The sequence below is a fragment of the Lagopus leucura genome, unplaced genomic scaffold, assembly GCF_019238085.1.
Source record: "Lagopus leucura isolate 7727_CA_CO unplaced genomic scaffold, USGS_WTPT01 Super-Scaffold_760, whole genome shotgun sequence".
Taxonomy (NCBI): Eukaryota; Metazoa; Chordata; class Aves; order Galliformes; family Phasianidae; genus Lagopus; species Lagopus leucura.
The window spans coordinates 1-20,139 of NW_024962257.1; the positions used below are offsets into that span (position 1 = coordinate 1).

Below are 20,139 nucleotides of genomic sequence, written 5' to 3' on the forward strand. Positions count from 1 at the left end.
AAAAAAAAAAAAAAAGTAATGACCGGCAGCCAATTGGGTCTGCCTGTCTGGCAAGGGGAGGTTTATCCATGGATGAGCTAGTACTTTGAGTAGAGTACTTTGCTTCCAGTCTGTCCTGAATGGCAATTGGTGACATTTGTAATAAATAGGGGAGCACAGATTTCAGTGCTGATACAGCGAGGTGCTGAGAAGCTGCACGTGCAGCACAAGGACTGAGATAAGCGGCGTCAATGGAGCGAGTGCTGGCTGCCCAGCTGCCAGGCTCAGCTTACGGCTCCCCAGGGAGAAATGCGCGTCATCTCCTCGCACAGCAATTAAAGGCCGCTGTGACGTTATTGGAGGGTTTGGTGTCCTCAGGGGGTGAACCTGGCACCTGCCTGTATGGCAGCATGTGGCCTTTTGGCTCCAACAGCAATCCAAACCCCGCAGAAACAGGGAGGGACCCAGAGAGCCCCTCAGTGACGTGGGAGCCACAAGGGCCCCGCAGGTGGCACTGCAGGGACCCACAAATGACCCACAGCAGCCTGTGACCCACAAGTGACCCACAGGGACCCACAAGTGCCCCGCAAGGGACAAACAACTGAACTACAAGTGCCCCATAAGTCTCCCATAATTGACCCATCAGCGTCCCATAAGTGCCCCACGAGTGTCCTGTCACCAACAAGTGCCCCCCAGTGCCCCACAAATGACTCACAAGTGGCACAGCATGGACCCACAAGTGAGACACACGGCCCCAGAAGAGCCCCACAGCAGCCTGGGACCGTTAACTGACAAAGGGACCAGGAATTGACCCATAAGTACCCCCACAAGTGGGGCAGCAGGGACCCACAAATGACTGACAGCAGCCTGGGCCCCAAAAGTGACACATCAGCGCCCCACAAGCGACGCATAAGTGACCCACAGGCCCCACATCTGCTCCCACGGCTGCCTTGCTTCCACCTGTGCTCACAGGGCTGCACTCTTCACAAGCTGCTCCAGCACTGCTTCACACGCACTCCCCATACAACTCGCCCACCACCCCATTTTGGGGGCACCGACCCCCACCCCGCTGTCACAGCCGTGCGCCGAGGGCACCATCACCCCCCTGCGCACGGCCATCAACTCGTCCCAGGACTCCACGCATCCCACGGGCAGCCCCCAATGCGCGGAACTGCCGCCGCCTACCGCCGAATCCCGGCATCGATCCGGCAGGAAAGTTCTTGCCGTGGTCTCTGCTGCCACCGCGTGGCCAACGCGCGGAACTGCCGCTGCCTGCCGCCGAGTCCCGCCAGCGGCAAAACACGTGCGCCCAGAAATGCGGAAGTGCCGATCTAACCGCTCTGCGCAGCTCATCCGCCGCTCTCTATGGTGATTAGTCCTCCGGCTAACAGCGAATATACGCCCGTCACCTTCAAAACAGCAACTGTCTCGAAAAACCACTACGGCTACGGGCAAGCAGCCGATTCCGGACCGCCGGCTCAGCGATATATTCTCCCCCGCTAATCCGGGGTGCCCCTCGTCTATTTCCGCCGTTTGATGCCCGAGCCTACCCGGGAACGGAAACGGACCGGTTCGGCTCACCGCTGCCCCTCAGCGCCTCGTGGCATCCAACTCGCTCGCCTCCCGGTGAACCAGCAAACGTCCCCTTCCAACCCTAGCCCTGCACCGTCCCCCAGCCGTTTAAAAGCCCCCGCAGCAGCAGTGCAATGCTGCTCAGAGCTGCTCGGAGCTGCTCGGAAGGACTCGGAGCGGCTCGGAGCTGCTCGGAAGGACTCGGAGCGGCTCGGAGCGGCACGAAAGCGGCTCGGAGCGAGCGGCTCGGAGCTGCTCGGAAGGGCTCGGAACGACTTAGAGGAGCTCGGAGCTGCTTGGAAGGACTCGGAGTGGCACGAAAGCGGCGCGGAACTTCTCCGAGGTTCTCGGAGCGGCTCGGTGGGGCTCGGAGCTCCTCGGAGGGGCTCGGAACGACTCGCAGTGGCTCGGAGCTACTTGGAGGGACTCGGAGCGGCGCGAAAGTGGCTCGGAGCGGCTCGGAGCTTCTCCGAGGGGCTCGGAACGACTCGCAGCAGCTCGGAGTTACTCGGAAGGGCTCGGAGCAGCTCGGAGGGGCTCGGAGCTGCTTGGAGCAATTCGCAGCGGCTCGGAGCTGCTCGGAAGGGCTCGGAGAGACTCGGAGCGACTTGCAGCGGCTCGGGGATTCTCGATCGCGTTACCGGTGTGCAGCAGCACCGACACGAGCATGTCTCGGGAAAGCAGTACATCTGAGCAAACCCGGGCTCTGTAACACGCTATATATACGCGCCGGTTTCTGCCACGCGAGGCGCATACGCCAGCCGCGGCATGGTAATACGCATGCGCCAGCTCAGCGCCGAACAGCGTATGCGGCTTCTTGGCACAGCACTGCGCATGCGTCGGTCATTGCGTGCAGCCCGCATGCGCCGACTTCGTGCAGGCCTTCCTGGACATCGCACTGCGCATGCGTCAGTTTCCTCACCGCAGAGCGCATGCGCAATTCTCCTCGCCGCAGCGCGCATGAGGCAAGTCCAGACAGGACTCTTTCGTGCAAAATTCACATCTGCTTTCCCATGCGCGTTGTTGGGCACGGATTGGTTACGCGGGGCCACCAGAGACCGCGGAAAAAAGTTGGACGCAGTTCCGCATATCGGCCACACGAGGGCAGCGCAGAGACGGCGGAAAAAACTTCGTTGCAGTTCCGCATATCGGCCACACGGGGGCAGCCCAGAGAGCGGAAAAAATTTCGTTGCAGTTCCGCATATCGGCCACACGGGGGCAGCCCAGAGAGCGGAGAGCACATCGTTGCAGTTCCGCATATCGGCCACACGGGGGCAGCCCGTTCCCAGCTCTGCACTGCGCATGCGTCTTCGGCCGAGTTCGCACAGCGCATGCGCCAGTTTGTCCGCACTGCGCATGCGCCTACTCGGTGACTGCACTGCGCGTGCGCCTCTCTACATGCGGTGCGGCACTGCGCATGCGCTCATCCAGACGGGACGTGGGGAGACTTCAGGGGATATGAGAGGGCATATGGGGGCACAAGGACATGGGGGAACATTGGGTTGACGTGTGGGGTCAGAACTACAGAGGCGAGAGGAGGTGACACGTGAATGTGATACAGGGAGGTGGCAGGCTGTGCCAGGAGTTTGAGCAGCGCTGCAGGGCAGATGAGCAGTGTCAGCCCAACCTGGGGGTGATGGTGACGCTCCAGGATGAGGAGCTGCTATTGGTCTTTAAGCACGTAGGAGTTTGTTATCCACACATAATACTGTACTTGTTGATTTTTTTTAAATCAGCGATAGTATGCGGTCTGATCCAATGTCATTGAAAATTGTAGTTTAAGGATCATCAGCTGAGAACAGCAGCAGAAAAGACAGAATAGCTGTAGAGCAGCCTAAAAAGCAGCAAGAAGCTCTGGGAGGACTGTCAAGTGCCAGATTCTGTATCAGGTGTGTATTTGTGTGCATATGTTGTCATTACCTCCTTGGATCAGGGTCAGGGTTCTTGTCAGTTCTGAGCTCCTGCAGTGGGAAGAGCTCGAGCAACTGGTGCAGTTGCTGCAGACCTGTGGGATGGGGGAGTGCTTGATAAGGACAGTCCTGTGCAGCTCTCAGCTGGACAAACTTGCTCCGTGTGCCCAGACTGTGAGCTGTGCAGCCGTGCCCGGCCCCACTGCTCCAGCTCAGAGCCCGCTGCCTGCAGCTGCATCTTTGCTTCCTTCCCTCCTGCCCAGAGCCTTGAGGGTGCTCCCACAGTCCCCTGCCCACTCCCAAAATGTCAGAGAAGACATCTGGCAGCGAGCTGGAGGAATCCCAGCACCCTACTTTCCTTCTGCCTGCAGCTCTCCTCCGCTGCCACACAGGGCTCCAGCCTGCGAAATGGGAATGGTCGGGGGGAAAGGGAGAGCTGGCAGGAGCGACTGCTGTAGCTGGCCGGGGAGGGTCTGCGTACCCTGTGCCCTTCTGGGCTATCTGTCCAGCTGCAGGAAGACCAGGGAAGGGCAGCTGAGAAGCTGCCTCCACCAGAAGGGGGTACAAGCTGTCCTTCCACAGAGAATTCCGGGCGCATGCGCACTGTTGCCTGGAGAACTAAGTATGATAAAGATTGATGGATTAGGTGCGCAGAGCGACGCGCACGTATGTATGTCACTTCCGTCTGGCTACGCGCATGAGCCTTGCTGCCTGCGGCACCAGAGACGACCGCAGTTCCACAGATTGTCCACTCGGCGGCAGCAGAGACCGCGGAAAGAACAACCGATGCTGTTGACGCGGACCCGCAGTGCAGTGCTTGCCGATCCGTTCTCTCGTGATGACATGGGAAGAACACAAAGTTAAAAAAGGAAGGGGAGGAAAGAAAAAAAACGATGAAAAACAAGGAAAATAACTCCAAATCCAGGAAGCCTGCGCTAAGTGCTTGTGAATATCAGTAAAAAATGATCAAAAATATTCAAGCACCAAAATCTAACTACTGAGCAAATTTAACGATAAGGAAATGAAGGCATTATTGCTGTGACGGGGGAAGAGGAGCAATCCGCCGCGCAGCAGCGCCCCGGCCATCGTCCACCGCCCGCCGCTGAGCGGGTCGTGACCTGGGCGATGTGTGCGGCGCGCGACCTTCCTTCCCGGGAAGGCGGCGCGGGCACAAAGCGCGCTGCCGTCACGCCCCGTGGGGCCGTCATGGCCGGCAGAGCCCTCGGCTTATGAAAGGGTTACTGGCAAAGGTGCACTGTGCGAAGAATTTACTGAGATGAACTTGAGCTTTGCCGGTGGATCTGTGGTCGCATCGGGACCGTTAACGCTCTTTGCCGGTGAGGACCGGCTGTGGAGCGCTCGGAGTACCGCCCGAAACCCGCGCCGTCCTGGCAGCCAGCAGGCTCAGTACTATGTGCGGAGCGGCGATAACGCCACCCCGCACAAGGCAGTAACTCAACCAAAAGTTGCTTTCGGGTCGCGTTCACTGCGCCTGCGCCCGAACTTGTCACCGCCCCGGCCCCTCGCCAGGAGAGTTCCACCAGCCGGAGAGGGGGAGAAGCTGCAGCGGTTGCTGAGCTCTCCCCAGTCCGCTGCGCTGCGATGGCAGCGCCGCTGCCTCAGCTCCTCCCCGCCTTGCCGCAGAGGTGGTCTGTGCCGCGCACGGGCGGCCGGCTACGGGGCGTGCCGGCGCCGTTCCCTAGGTGAGTGCGTTCGTCGTCCCTCCCGCCGTGGCCTCGTCAGCGCTGCCAGCGTGGAGCCGGCCTGTGCTGAGGCGGAAGTTTCCGGTGGGGAGGCGGCGTGCAGCGGTGGCTGCACTGGCTATGGACGCGACTCTGGAGGTCTGTGCGGGCGGCTGCCGAGGCGGGGCCGGGACACCTGCGAGCGGCCGGGCGCTGAGGCGCGGTGGGCCTGCGAGGCGAGCGGCCCAGAGGGGCGAGCGGGCAGCGGCGGTCGCGTCGCTCGATGGGGTGGGGGCCGAGCGGAGAGAGCCGGGGCCGGCGGTTGGCGGGACCTTGATTTTGCGCTCAACGCCTGCTTCGTGTCGAGCGAGCCTGAGGAACTAGAAGCACCGGCGGAGCCCTGCTGCTGCTGCCCGGCCGTGCCCAGTGAACCTCTTTGGGAACGCTTTTCGTCCCTTAAAATAAGATGAACGGTATTTTCTGGGAACGTTAAGCTTCAGCAGGAGAATATTTGACCTCTTTGCTCGCGCTCTCTCTCTCTCTCTTTTTTTTTTTTTTTTTAATTTTCATTTTATTCTGGAGGTGTTTGCAGCCCCAGGTTTGCTCTCCCGTGTCCAGTGTACAAAACAAATATTCTGTTATAGCATAAGTCACTGACTAAATTTATTATGCTGTAGTTACTGTGAATCGGTGAGAATCTAGCAGTTACCCAGGACCTGTAACTTGTGCTGGCTCTTACTGCACCTGCTGCGCTTCCTCAAAGTGAATGGGTTGCTCGTGTTGTGACTGCTTGTCAGCACCATTGTTGCTGTCTTTGAGATGGTATTTATTTGAAACAATTTATTTCTTATGCAGTTGAGATCTTATTGTATCCCTTCCCCTTTAGGTCATTTACTGTATTCAGCATGCTTTGTCCTATGTAATCTTTGAAAGCAGCTAGACGTGTGAATAGGATGAGCTGTTGTACAGTGAGTAAAAAGGGAATTTGGAAAGTCTCTTCCTGATGTAGTTAATGAGTTGGTAGCAAACCATTTTGCTATTTTAAATGCAGATGAAAAATGCAATACTTGAGACTTGGTTTTGGCAGGCTTTAAGAACTTCAGATCTTTACTGGCCCTAGCAAAAATCTCACTGACTGCTGCTTATTCAGAAAAGCTTAATGAAGTAACATCTAACTGAGCATAGCAGTTTAGGGTATGCTCTTTGTTGCACTTAAGTCCAATTGACTTTAAAGAAATGTTGATGCTTTACTGAAAAACTTCTTGAAAGTTTTGTTGGACTAGGTCACTGTCATTAAATGCTTACATTTCGTAATGAAGCCCATGTTTTGGTTATTTGTATTGTTTATGGTAAGCTGTAGTTTGTAAACAGTGACGACTCTGAGAACTAATGTGCTTGATAGTCAGTATACACAAATAAGTGTGTAAACTTGTTGCCATTTGTTTTACCTTTTTTTTTTTTTTATCATGGCTTTTTTGTCCTTGGATGATAAAAACTGTGGTCCTCTGTATAGTAAATATCATAGTACAATTATTGTCTTTTAGCCACTTAGTGGTTAGTACCCTCTTGTGATAGTTGTTGCAGTAATCACTAAAATCTGCATTTTATTTGGTCTTGTGTGTGATATGTAAGAAGAATTCTTCCTAAATCAATTTGAAATTCATCCAAGTTGGAATATGTTTATACTCAGGGAATTTGTAACCGCTTACCTTGTGCCTGTTTAAGGAGTATCAAAATGCACCTGGGTGCCTTTTACTTGAACCACAGATTCTTTTCTTTTTATAAACTTAAACATACAGCTTACTGGAATATCACTGATAAGTACTTTACGCCTTGTATTAAAATTTTTGTATAAAAATCCTTTACAACTTCATGCTGTCTCCATGTAGTGGAAATGCTAAGTCATGGCCTGAAGCAATGATGGAGCTGCTGGTGGGAAGGCAAGGCCAGTCGGGGCAGCTCAGGTGCATGCAATGCAATGCACTCAGTTCCACTGGGTGACTGTAAGGGTTGGGCCAGGATGCACCCCTTCCCAGCTCTCATTTAAGGGCTGGCAGTGGAGATGAGGGGATCTCACAGGAGATCCTTACATACCTGAAGACCTTGCAGGCCTTCCACAGGTAAGCAGTTTCTTGCTCTTATTTTTGTAGCCTCTGCTGTTTTGTCTGAGTGGATCCTCGTTCGATGTGGCCTGGGACTTCGTTGCTCTGCTCTCTTGTTGCGCTTTCCATCGCATTCCACTCCACAATGCTGCTTTTCTTAAACGTGAAAAAAACAGTTAGGGTTTGTCGCTCAGCATGTGATTTCTGACTCCTGTTACTGCATTAATTACCATGGCATCCTGGTAACTTTATGGAAAACCCGAGGCAGCAGATGTGCGTGCAATTGTGCTGCACATTAAGGAAGTGATAAAGTTCAAAAGAACAGATGTCTGTAAGCAGAAGCCTTGTGTTAGTATGGTGCCATTTTCATTCAAGTCATGAAACGGCAACTTTTTCAAGGTATTTCTTTACCTGTGGAATAAATACAGTACTCTTGTGGGTAAAGAATACTCATTGTTCTTTGAGACTAATTTATAGTTGAGAACAGTATTTATTTTTCAGAAGTAAAACTTTTTAATGGGCAAATGTAATAATGTAAGGGGAAAAGGAGGCACGTTTCTGATGAATACTGTGCTACATCTGAGAGTCTCTTTGCACACATTTATGTAGTCCGTTTAAAAGCATCCCTTTCTGATGTTCCTTTTCTGTGTACAGAAAAGCCAGCAAAAGTTCAAAATAAAAGTTGTGAAACACTGGTATTCTCATTTTTTAGTTTGTAATTAATGATCAGTTTTATTGCAAACTGGAGTACTTATCTCCATACTTCCCCTGTTGCCAAGTAACCATGAAATACTAACATCATATCTGAAATACTTTACTGCTCGAAGTACTTAAAAATAATAAATTTGGAGCTGTAGGATACAAAAGCGTAAGCACAAATCAGACCTCTGCCAAAATTAACCTTAGTGAATTAGATTAGTACATCTCAAAGGCAGTAAATAGCAACAATCAGAATAGGCTGGTCAGTGTCAGGATTTTGGAAGAATGGGAGGTAGAAGTGCCCGTGGATGCCTCCTTAGGGCTTGAAGTACTGTTGCATGTTGTAATGCAAATGGCTGAAGGATCACCTTACTGTGATTAGTCAGATCCTGTTGATTCCAGGAAAGGGACTGAGCGCAAAATCTAAGACTTATGTAAACAGTTTCAGTTTCTGAGGTGCTTCTGCAAGTAGTGTCCTAGTTTTTTGTAGTTGCTTCCCTGCTTGCATTTCTAATGCCTTGTCAGCAAAGGAAAAACATACTAAAAAGGTTTTCATATTAATGTATGAAGACACACTTTCAGCAAATTTGTCGCTTTGTCAGATGTTTGTGTTTATCAATCGCTGCTGTCCTTCTGTATTGTTACTTTTCACTTCATTACAGAATGCTCTCTATCTGATTGAATACTATCTTTTCTCATATCTTTCCTTCCCGCTTTTTCTGTATCTTTTGCTTCTTCTCCATAAGCCAGTAGATGTTTACAGTATTTTCTCAAACAGTGGTGGCAGTGGATTTTGACAGTGATGTCTGGATGTGCTCACTAATGGTAGAGATTGGAACTACCAGTGGTACTGGGAATCTACAAAGTATCAGAGCTGAGAGCACTGTTGCATTCTGCTGGGTCACCTAGTCCACTACTTCTGGATGCCTAAGGACACAAATTGAAAGCAGTCACACCACTCCCCTGTCATTCAGTTCTGCATGAATTGTAGCCTAAGCAATCACATAAATCATCTCAGACTTGACCAGAAAAAAAAAAGCAAAAATGCATTTAACACAGTTAATTGGATGAAGAAAAATTTAAGGCTGTGAAAATTTTGCTGTGCTGGGTGGAGGGTTATCTTAGTACTTGGCAGAAGGAACCACAGAGATGAAAACAGTTTTGTTGGGATGATACGCATGAAGGAGAAAACCTTGCAGGAGGTTAAAAAAAAAAAAAAAAAAAACTAGTTGAAGCATGTTGGTGAAAGGAAGTGACCTGAGATAGGACTTTAGTGTATCCTGCTTTAGAATTGTATTTACTTTGTTGTCCAGTGGAGTTTTTATTTCTTCCAAGAGGGGTTGTGTACTCACATGGAGAAAAAAGGCATTGAGTAACAGAAGCAGCAGATTATTGTGTAGGCATGCTTTAACAATTGTAATCAAGAAGCTAGAAAAAAGACATACTTCATCATAAACAAACAAGCAAGGAAAAGCCTTTGAAATGTATAGTTTTTGTCAGGGACAAAAAAAATAAATAGTCCTGCATAAATTGAAGCATGGTAAAGAAATCTGAGTTTGCTAGCATAGGAAGTTGACCCGCAGCGTATTAGAAGTCACTTAGACATCTGTAAATACATTTAAATGAAAGTTAGCTGTGCAATAAGTGTTATAGAATGCTTATGAGAGCTGAAAATATATGCAGTTATGCTGTGTTAAAACTCTCATTTAGGAAGACAAAAAGACCTTTGAGCTGCCTCAGGTGGAAAGCTTTTAATTAGTTTGACAGCCTGGCAGCAATTACATGCAAGTCAGGTGTAGAATTTCATGTTGTGTAGACAGGTCCTTAGATTCAGAGCATTATGTACAAAATTTTTCCAAGTTTTCTCAGTTTTCAAGTTTTCGGAGTTGCTTTTTGCAGTCTTGTTATTAGGATTACAGTTCATTGTGAAGAAATGAATGATTTGTGCAGCAGGGTGACCATAAAAAATGGTTTTAAAGTTTCTGCTACTGTAGTTAGAAAGATGCACTTTTTTGTTTTCCTTGCATGTATGTATGTTCGTCTTCTGCTGTGCTTCAAATCTTACGGCTGTTGGTTTTGAAATTGCCTTTGTAATTCTTACTGCGTTGGAGAGTCATTAGGAAAAGTCTTTATATATAATGCAGCTGTTGTACACTCCCACTGCCTGCCCCAAATGTGTGCATGAATGTGTCCTTCAAAAGGTGATGTTCAAGAGCTTGTCTGTTAGTCTCCTTATAAAAATACAAAAAATACTGTTTCTTGCTGCTTGGAGCTTATATACACATCACCTTATTTACAGACTAAACTGAACTAGCGTGCAACTTTACTATGGCATGCTATTAAAGCGTATCCAGAATTCTTTAACAGAATGGTTTGCTGTTGCAACTTTGCCACACCTGTTTTTCATACTGTTTAAAATAAGCAGATAGTCTGCTACTATGCATGTCCATGCCCTTACTGATGAGAATGGAGGAGGAAGCATATATAATGTTCATTACAGAATGGTTAAAGGGTTCTTTTGTGTCCTGTAATTCCAAGGAATATGAATTGCTGTGTATCCACTTAGCAATTGGAAAAATACAGAAGGAATTTAATTTCCAATCAAGCCCCGATCTGAATTCGAGGACTGTTGATTTCATAGTATTTTATGGAGCCTAGCATAGCTTCTCATTACTTTTTAAACTTTTTACCATCTTTATTCTGTTAGCTTATTACTACAGGGGTTTAATGCATGGATAATTAGTGCATGACTGAGCAAGTCACAAGGCAAATGTATGCAGTTCTTAACATCTACTGTAGTTCCAGCTGAATTTTGGTGTTAGTAACAAACAATAGCAGTGCAAAGGCTCTTTTGTAAGGCTCTAGTTTCAACCTCCCTGCTGTGTGTAGGGTCACCAACCACCAGACCAGGCTGCCCAGAACCACATCCAGTTCTTCTGTCTCTGACAAGTGCTTTAACAAGAATCTGTTACCTGCTTTCAGCATGGGATTCATGATTTCTTTATTTTTGCCTGTTTGGTGCAGCTAGAGGGTTGCAGCTGCTGAAGAGCCTTTTCTGTAGCTTGAAATTTCTTTAGATAACAGCCGTTCAGTTTTAATGTGTAGTCTAGTTAAAAGGCCTCTCTCTGATAACATTAATAATCGATTTAAAGTTAGTAGAAGTAGGAAAAAAAATAGGTTCACAAGAGCATTTGGTTTAGCTGGTGTTTGGGAACTACTGAGTCATGGCCTGAACCTCTGATTGATCACCTGAGGTGAGCCATGAGTCAGGCAGAGGAGCACAGGTGAAGGCAATTCAGCTGTGCTGCCGGAAGGGGTGGAGCCAGGCTGCACCCCTCCTAGAGCTATTGAAGAGCTGGCTGCCAGTGGGGAAGGGTCTCTTCTGGAGATCCCTCCTGGTGTTTTGTGGTGAGCCCAGCATAAGGGTAAGCCTTCCATTTATTCTCTTTTGTTATCATAATCTACTTCGCCGAACTCTCTTGTTTATTTTGTGATTGTAATCTCTTAATATCTATTGATTATACAGCTGGTTTCCCATCTACTTTGCAAACTATTGTTGTGAAAGTTCGACAGGGAAACCCAAATGAGGAAATGACAGGGAATGCTGGAAAAACTGCCTTTTTACTTTTAAGTTTGCTAGTGTGGTCTTAAATGATGCTTTCTTGCTTTTCATAAAAAAACAAAACAAAGCTCTCAAATACTTACTACTGAAGTGTTTAAGTATTTCTTAGTTAGTCCTGGAATGGACTGCCCAGGGAGGTGGTGGAATCACCGACCCTGGGGGTGTTCAAGGAAAGACTGGATGTTGTGTTGAGGGACATGGTTTAGTAGGAGCTATTGGGAATAGGTGAACAGTTGGACTGGGTGATCTTTTAGGTCTTTTCCAACCTTAGTGATTCTATGATTCTAACTGATAATCTAAATAATAACATCTACAGCAATAACATATAGCAAACTGACAGCCTATTCAAGGTTTCCTCTGAATTTACATCTGAATGCTCTGTGATCTAAAACCTGCCTTGGTGATATTTTCCAGTGTTGGCTTTCCTATACAGCTTTTCTAGAAGGTAACTGTCTTTTAAAGATAATAGTGTTGAGTTTATTTACTGATCTTGGTCTGTTTTTTGTTTTTCATTGCTTATTCTTGTTACTAATATGGCAGAAGGGCTAGAGAGTTTTTGGTTTCATTTGTTGTTTTTATGAGAATCTGTGCACTATGAGAGCTGACTGTCAGGGTGTAGCATGGCTTCAAAGAATTGAATCAACTGAGAATATGGGAATTTTATTTTTTTCTTTGGTGTGGAGATGTGAATTCTCAGGTGAAGTTGAAGGAGAATTTCTAAATTAGGTCTGCCACTGAAAGACTTGTATTTAAGATACAATTCTGTTTTCTATTCTCTGTAGAAGGGTTTTATGGTATTCCTTAGCACATTTGTTTTTTAATAGTATGGCATGTGAGATTTTGTATTTAAGGGAATAACTGAGGTTTTGTTCATAATGAAGAATGGTTAAGGAAAGAAATCATTCAGTAGGGCTAAAATGGCACGTATTTGGTTTTTGTTGTTAAAACATTATAGCAAGGGCTTACTTGAACACCTTGTGTTTATTTATTTATTTATTTTCCCCCTCTAGTGCTTGCTCTTTCATTCTTCATCATAATCCAAAAGAGATAAGTAGAGATTCCAGAGGATTTTTGAAAAAGTTCTGACTCCTTGTGTTGTTACTGTAAAGTGTATCAGTAAAGTTTATCAGGAAAGACTCAAGCTGAATTGTTAGACAGTATGCGTTCTTTAATAACAGCCCTGGATGCATGGAGGATACTCTATTCCTATCACACATACCTTGCACAAAAAGTTAGTTTATATACATTCAGAGGTCTTCCCAGAGCTACATACGTATTCCACACAAAGAGTCCTGGTACCTCCCATATCTATTCAATGTAAGGTCTGGCAGAATGTCCCTTATCTGTTCAATATGAAGACACTGACCCTTCCTGTTATCTAAACAAACTATAAGGCTGTCCATTAAGGGACTTAAGAAGCTGCAACTTGTATCGGAGACAAAATTTGGATCAATTTCTGTTTTGGGTTGGTTATTTTAGGTTAGTAGTATGCTTTAATTTTCTATGTTTTTAATTGTTGAATTTTCTATGTTCTGAATTTTCTATGTTGATACAACATATCATTTTTAAGCAAATATACATTACATGAGTTTGTAATGAGGGTGTTTTGGGAACAGAAGGTAAACAATGTGCTGGTCTTTTCCCTAGCAGATGGTTGACCCTACTCTAGCAGAAATGGGAAAGAATCTGAATGAAGCCATGAAGATGCTAGAAGATAGTCAAAGGTATATACAGAGAATAACAACCACAAAACAATAGTATTTGTGTGCAAGTTCTAATTATAGATGATATTGTTATTAAGCAAGATGGAATTCATTTTTCTAGTATTTTAAGGACATACTGTGTTCTGAAGCTTACACCTACAAAAATTGCTTTTTTTCAAATAATAGAATTTTTTAAAATCTGTATATATATTGTGCTTGCTCTGTAATATTTAGGGCAAATCCAGAGTCTGTTTTTCATGTATATTAGATACTTTCCTGTTGCTGTGCAAGTAACTTCTAATGTGCTCATTTATGAGAGTTCAACGTTTTCTGTTAAAGAACTCAAGAAGCAAAATGTAGTAGGTCTTTAACTTAGTCTTGGCTAAACTTAGTGCGCTGGAATAGTGTGGAGTCTCTTTCTCTGGAGATATTCAAGACCCACCTGTACCCACCTTGTGGGTAACTTGCTTTAGCAGGGGTTTGGTTGGATTGATGATCCACAGAGGTTCCTTCTGCTCCCTGCGAATCTTTCACTCTGTTTCTTTTTTGGTCTCACCTGATTTATTAAACTGTTTTCAGTGAAATAGGTTGCAAACATATGAATATGTATTTTTGTAAGTCAAGGTCAGTTACAAAACACAAAGTAAATACGTAGTTTGTTCTTATGTCTTTTAGAAAAGAGGAGGAAAATGTAAAGAAGTATGCACGGAAGGATATTCCTGGACCTCTGCAAGGCAGGTAAGCAACAAGTATTTTTTTGATAATGCTCTATAACCGTTATCATATGTATAATATATGTGACACCTCTGAAGGTTTACCAGTTCAGGTACTGCAACAACTTTTGTGACAGTTTCTATAGTCATGAAGGTAGAAAGGTAACCAGGTAACTGAAGTCACCTGACTGAAGAACATTGGTGTATATAGCTGTGATTAAGGTTAAATGTAGATATACCTGTGCATAGAATAAAGATTCACTAGAACATACAGCTGGTAAATTAATAACTGAAACTAGTAAGATAGAAAAATTTAAAAACAAAAAAAATTCAATTTGGCACATCCATTGAAAAAATCATATGGAACTTTTGTGCATATGGCAGAAAAGATAATTGCATCTGAAAACTAAGACTTATATTTTTTGTATTCTTCACTCTAGAAAACATTTACTTCAGAAAACACTGCAAAATTTATTGAACTTTTTATGTACATAAACCAAATTTCTTTTGGATTGGAGCTACTGAGTTTTTTCTAAAAATGAAAAGTAGTTTGAAATATCTGTGTGTCTTAAATGGCCTCCTTGCAAGACGATGGTGCTAGCTTTGTTGTTTTTAATGTCTGGTGTTTTTTGTTTTCCCTCACTGGTATACCAGTGGCCAGGATATGGTGAGCATACTTCAGTTAGTTCAGAACCTAATGCATGGTGAAGAGGAAGAGGAGTCTTCACAGGCCTATCGGTAAAGTCAATATGAATATTTGTATGAGAAAAATACCTGATATTATGCTATGTGATTATTATAGAACTTACACTTTAAAATGCTTAAATGTGTAACAATGGCATGCAAACATGACTTTTTAACGGCTACTTAATTACATTCTATAGTGAAGTAGTATAATGTGCTGTTCTTGGCTTTCTTAAAATTACGAAGCCTTAAATGAGTTAGGGTTATTGTTAAACTGGATTATAAAAGGGAATGATTTCTGATTTGACAGCTCACTCAGCTTTTTCCCTTCTCAAAGTTGTATCAAGTCTGAAAGTCTTACATACCTTTGAATACCAGCAAGCTCTACAGGGAGAGATAGTAATTGTTTTTAAGGTTTCCATTTTCCTGGATAATTGAAATTATGCTGTATATAGAATATTATTTGAAGTTAACAATTTCAAAACAGTTGGAGAAGAAAAAACACAAAAAACAGAACTAATGAAAACTTGCCTCTAACAATCTTCATAATAAATTTTCTGAGTTTTCTCAGCGTAAGGAGAGAAAGGTATTTGTTTAATGAACATTCAAGCCACAGTGCAGATAAGGTGCTTAGTTCCAGCTGATTAAAATAAACCTTCAATTAGCATAAGGATTTTATTTGAATGGGTAAAACAAGAAGATGAGTTGTTATAAGCAGTTAAGGTAAGTGAAGCACAAGTGTTGTCTGTACTAGCATTTCACTGTGTTAATGCACAACAGTGGAAGGGTGTCTGGTATATAATGTATTTCTCTCTGATAAGTATTTCATGTTAACAAATTCTACCACTACAGCAAAAAATACAAACATATAGTTTCTATAATATCATAACTAGTATTTAGTTGGCAATGTCTGTTGTGGCTTGCAGACTTCAAAATGTTGGTGAGCAGGGTCACATGGCTCTACTGGGACATAGTTTGGCTGCCTATATATCAGTGTTGGACAAGGAAAGACTGAGGAAGCTCACAACAAGGATCCTTTCTGATACTACTCTCTGGCTCTGCAGGCTTTTCAGGTGAGTTTCTTTGAAAAACTTACGCATGACTAGGCAGTAGTAATTCTTTAGTGCAAATTCTTTGCTTTTTCAGCAAAAGAAGTCCCTGTCCTGACCTTGTAACTAATCTTTGAAAGGTCTTAAAACACAGAATCACAGAATGGCCAGGGTTGAAGAGACCTCAAGGATCATGAATCTCCAACCCTCTTGCCACATACAGGGCCACCAACCTCCACATTCAATACTAGACCAGGCTGCCCAGGGCCCCATCCAATCTGGCCTTCAACACCTCCAGGGACAGGGCATCCACAACCTCTCTGGGCAGCTGTTCAAGTACCTCTCTACTCTCTCTGAAAAGAATTTCCCTCTGACATCCAACCTAAATCTTCCCTTCCTCAAAACCATTTCCCCTTGTCCTGCAGTTATTGACCCTTTCAAAGAGTTGACTCCATTCCTGTTTGTAGGCTCCCTTTAGGTACTGCAGGCTGCAATGAGGTCGTCTTTTCTCAAGGCTGAACAAGCCCAGCTCCCTCAGCCTGTCTTCATAGGGTAGGTGCTCCAGTCCTCTGATCATCTTCGTGGCCCTCCTCTGGACCCTCTCCAACAGCTCCCTGTCTGGGGGCTCCAGACCTGGACGCAGTACTCCAATGGGTCCTCGTGAGGGCAGAGTAGAGAGGGACAATCACCTCCTTGGGCCTACTGGCCACACTCTTTTGATGGAGCCCAGGATACCATTTGCCTTCTGAGCTGCAAGAGCACACTGTTGGCTCGTGTTAAGCTTTTCATCCGTCAAGACCCTCAGGTCCTTCTCCACAGGGCTGCTCTCAAGGACAGTGCGTCTCCTTTTTTCAGATGCTGAATGGCAGGAACTAGTTTGTATATATAGTTGCCATAAAAATCCGGTTAAGATGGCTGTATGGCAGTTAAGGACCACAGTACAGTTGTAGACATATGTGGTTGATCATTTAGTTGAATTCTTGTTTCTTAAGGCATATGTTTGTGAGGTCTGAGGTACTTTATGCCTTTGAAACATGTATTCAATAAACTTCTCCTTTACTGTTCCTGGATCTAATTCGGTTTTCTTGGTGTGGCAGGTAATACTACTGAAACTTAGAATGCAATGTGATCTTTGATAAATGCTTGTTTCCTCATATGGTGTAAATATAATGTTCCACAAGAGAAGAATATGGAAATCATCTGTGTGGGGTTGTTAGAGTAGGAAGGGACTTGCTGATTAGAAATGCTTTTTTTCTTCCTGAAGCAAAAACAAATAAATAAGAATCCCATTTTATCACTCATGATACTGTAGCTTTCAAAAAGTCATGCCAATACTGCTGACAAGTGTGTTACTGTAGTGTGTTGTGCGTGTAAGATAAAATGGTTTAAAAAAAAAAAAGCATTTGTGAACAAATGCCACTCTTAAATTTTACAATACTACATATTTACTTGTCCCACCAACAAATGCTAAAGGAAGGATCTCATGTGTAAGTTGTTCATTAAATTTACATATCTACTGTTTCCACTGTTGCTGTTTGCTGTGATTGATGACAGTTGAGGGATTGTCCTCAATTGTCTGTCTTATCTTCTCGATATTTTGCTTGTTTCTTAGTAATCTCAGCCTGTCTCAACAAAATTTCAATTTCCTTCTACTGTGCTTTATCCTGCTCAGATGGTAGTTGTACCTTTTGTCTTTTGTGACTCTTTCACTGATCAGTATTACTTTAGTTACTAAACTGGCTATTGGTTTGTGGGTGTTTTGTTGTTTTGTTTTTTTTTTTTTTGGTCATACTCAACTTTTCTTACAGGTATGAAAATGGGTCAGCTTATTATCATGAAGATGATCGCGAAGGTCTCCTAAAAATCTGCCGACTTGTTATTCACACATGCTATGAAGACTATACAGTAGAAGGATTTAATGTGCTATGTACTAAGCAGCCTGTTATATACATTAGCTCTGCAGCTAGAACAGGCTTGGGCCAAGCTCTCTGCAATCAGGTAAAGTAAATCAGGTGGGACTCCAAAAAACCTTAGCTATCTTCACATTGCCTATTTGAAATCTAGATTTTTAACAAATATATGCAGACTTCCTGCAAGAAACTGGTGCTTTTTATTGTCAGCAGTCTTGTAAATTTGTTGGGATCAGTGAAAGTTTCCTCTAAATCTGTGTGTCTGCCTGGGATATACGCTGGAGCTTCTTCGAGATTTTTTTCCCAGTGCTACTCTGTTGTGTGAATGCATGTTTCCCCAGACAAGCTGAGCAGTTTCTGCAGTTCTCCTGTTTCTTCCATGCATTTGATAGCTGTTGTCAGATTGGTATTTCATATGAGATTACTGTCTCATCTCTGCGTTGTCTTTCAATGAACATAATAGGTTTTTGTACCTTTATTAAATTATTGTATATTTCTGAGACTTACTGTCCCAGTTTGAAGAGTTAATGATGCAACACCTCTCTCTCCCCTTGAGAGAAAGAAGAGCAAGGAAGAGGAAGAAATCTGATTGAGATAGGAGAAACTGATTTATTACAAGGAATGTGAGGTAATACAGAATGATTCGGAATAATAAATCAGTTGAACCAAAAAATTAACTGACGGGGAGAGAGAGGCCGAGTCCTTATCAGCAGGCCCTCCATAGCTAGCCTTCCAGAAAAGATGAGAGAACTTCCCCCTAATCTGAAATCGGGAGATTGCGTCGGGAGATCACGTCTCCCAGAGCTGACACTTGTGAAATAGCTGAGGCTGCTAGAAAGCAAGCATGCAGGAAATACAGTCAACATTGGGCTTAAGCATCAGATGGCCTGCCATGTAATGTCATGATAAGGAAGACTGGTAAAACCAGGACACTTAACAGTGATTTATGTGCCTGTTAAAAGAGGGTATGAAGAGAGACATTTTGAACAGTGAAGTCTGGTGTCAGAGTTCAATTTTGATTCTAGGAAAAGCATAACTTCAGTGATTTTTATGAATTTATTTAATTTTCTCCCATGGTAAAAACAGTAGCAATGTGAAGGAGAGGAGAAAGGAGTTTCAGATGAGGCTATACTTTGATGTTAGTGGAATATCTGCAAGCTTGTAATGTGAGAATATACATTGTGTTAGCATTGCTTTAGTAATTCTGCTTTTCAAACTTATAAAACATAGGCAAAGGTCAACTTCAGTTATGAAAGATGTTGACTGCAGAGAAATAAAGTTGGTACCAAAGAAGGAAGCAGACAAAAATAACTTGAGAATTAAGTGGTAAAGGTTGTTATCTTTTCAAGCAAAATGTTGGTGTAGTTATTGATTGAAATTGATGCAAAAAATGCTGCTAAGAACTGGTATTTTGCGAACCTTTTGCTTCTGAATATGGACCAGAGATTGCTAATAACACTAGTGCCTCATCTCTGGTATGGTAATGCATCCTTATCGGGTGATCACTAAACTTAAGTGATGCTGTTTAAGCTTAGACTGTGATAAGTGGTGTATGGGGTTGTAACACAATGGGAAGAAAACGACAGCAGAGGAGCAAGGTCCTAGCCAAGCAGCAAGTGGGGATTTGCTCAAATGCAAATTTGAGCTCAAAGGTTGTGGGCAGAGAAGTAAAGGAAAGAAGCTGCTTACCTTCAGAAGGCCTCAGGTATGCAGGGATCTCCAGCAAGATACCCTTGCTTCCAGTGACAACCCTTAAATGAAGTCTGGTCTTACATGCACCTGAGCTCCCCTGGATTGGCCCTGTCTTCCTACCAGGTGCTCAGTCACCACTTCAGTCTGTGAGTTAGCATTTCCGCTACAGTTGTAGGGTACACAATTGGAATTTTGATTACAATTGAGTAATTAGACATTAATTCTGTTTCTGTAAAGTGTGAAAGTATAAGTACAAATTTGTCTGTAACTGTAGTTCTCTTAGTTTGCTAGATCTTCTGTACAAAGTGATATGAGTGTGATCGACTAGATTTCAACTGTCATCTTCCAGGTTACAGATTAAAATGTATAAGAGACTTTCATTCTTCTTCTGCCACATTAATCATGAAAAGTTATCTGAAATTTACCTCCTTAGCAAAGGAATAACTTCAAACTTAATAATGTGAATTAAGCAGTGTGCTCAAAGTAGGCAGCTTGTTCTTTGCTTTGAAGTGAGGTGTCTGTGAAGTTCCAGTGGAGTTTGGTCCCTCCAGAAAGCAGACATGCAAGGCTGTCCAAGAAAGAGAGGCTTGAGTTTAAGCTCTTCTACAGGTCACAGGTATCTAATTAGAAATGCTGCATGCATTTCAAGAACCAAACAGATGTTGACTGTATGGGGCTGTTTGTTTTCAATTCTCCATATGCTTTCTTTCCTCTACTAATAATTTAATCATAAATTTTAGTAAGATCCTTTTCCAGCGTGTAATACCCAGATTTGTACTATAAAGTTTATTATTTTTTGTCACTTAATATGTACACTTCTGC

The 20,139-nt window shown here is 44.3% G+C and overlaps 1 protein-coding gene across 4 annotated transcripts in view; it reads left to right on the forward strand.

Moving 5' to 3' along the window:
- Window positions 1–5,127: 5,127 nt before the first annotated feature.
- PDXDC1 (pyridoxal dependent decarboxylase domain containing 1) overlaps window positions 5,128–20,139 on the forward strand; it is a 30,241-nt gene continuing 15,229 nt past the window's right edge. For 2 of the 4 annotated variants that reach the window (XM_042864681.1, XM_042864684.1), the window contains exons 1-6: window positions 5,175–5,302; window positions 13,217–13,290; window positions 13,945–14,007; window positions 14,637–14,720; window positions 15,593–15,739; window positions 17,524–17,713. In XM_042864681.1, coding sequence (XP_042720615.1) covers window positions 5,285–5,302; window positions 13,217–13,290; window positions 13,945–14,007; window positions 14,637–14,720; window positions 15,593–15,739; window positions 17,524–17,713 — 576 coding nt within the window. In that variant the 5' untranslated portion in view covers window positions 5,175–5,284. The other 2 variants (XM_042864682.1, XM_042864683.1) reach the window with 2 other exon arrangements.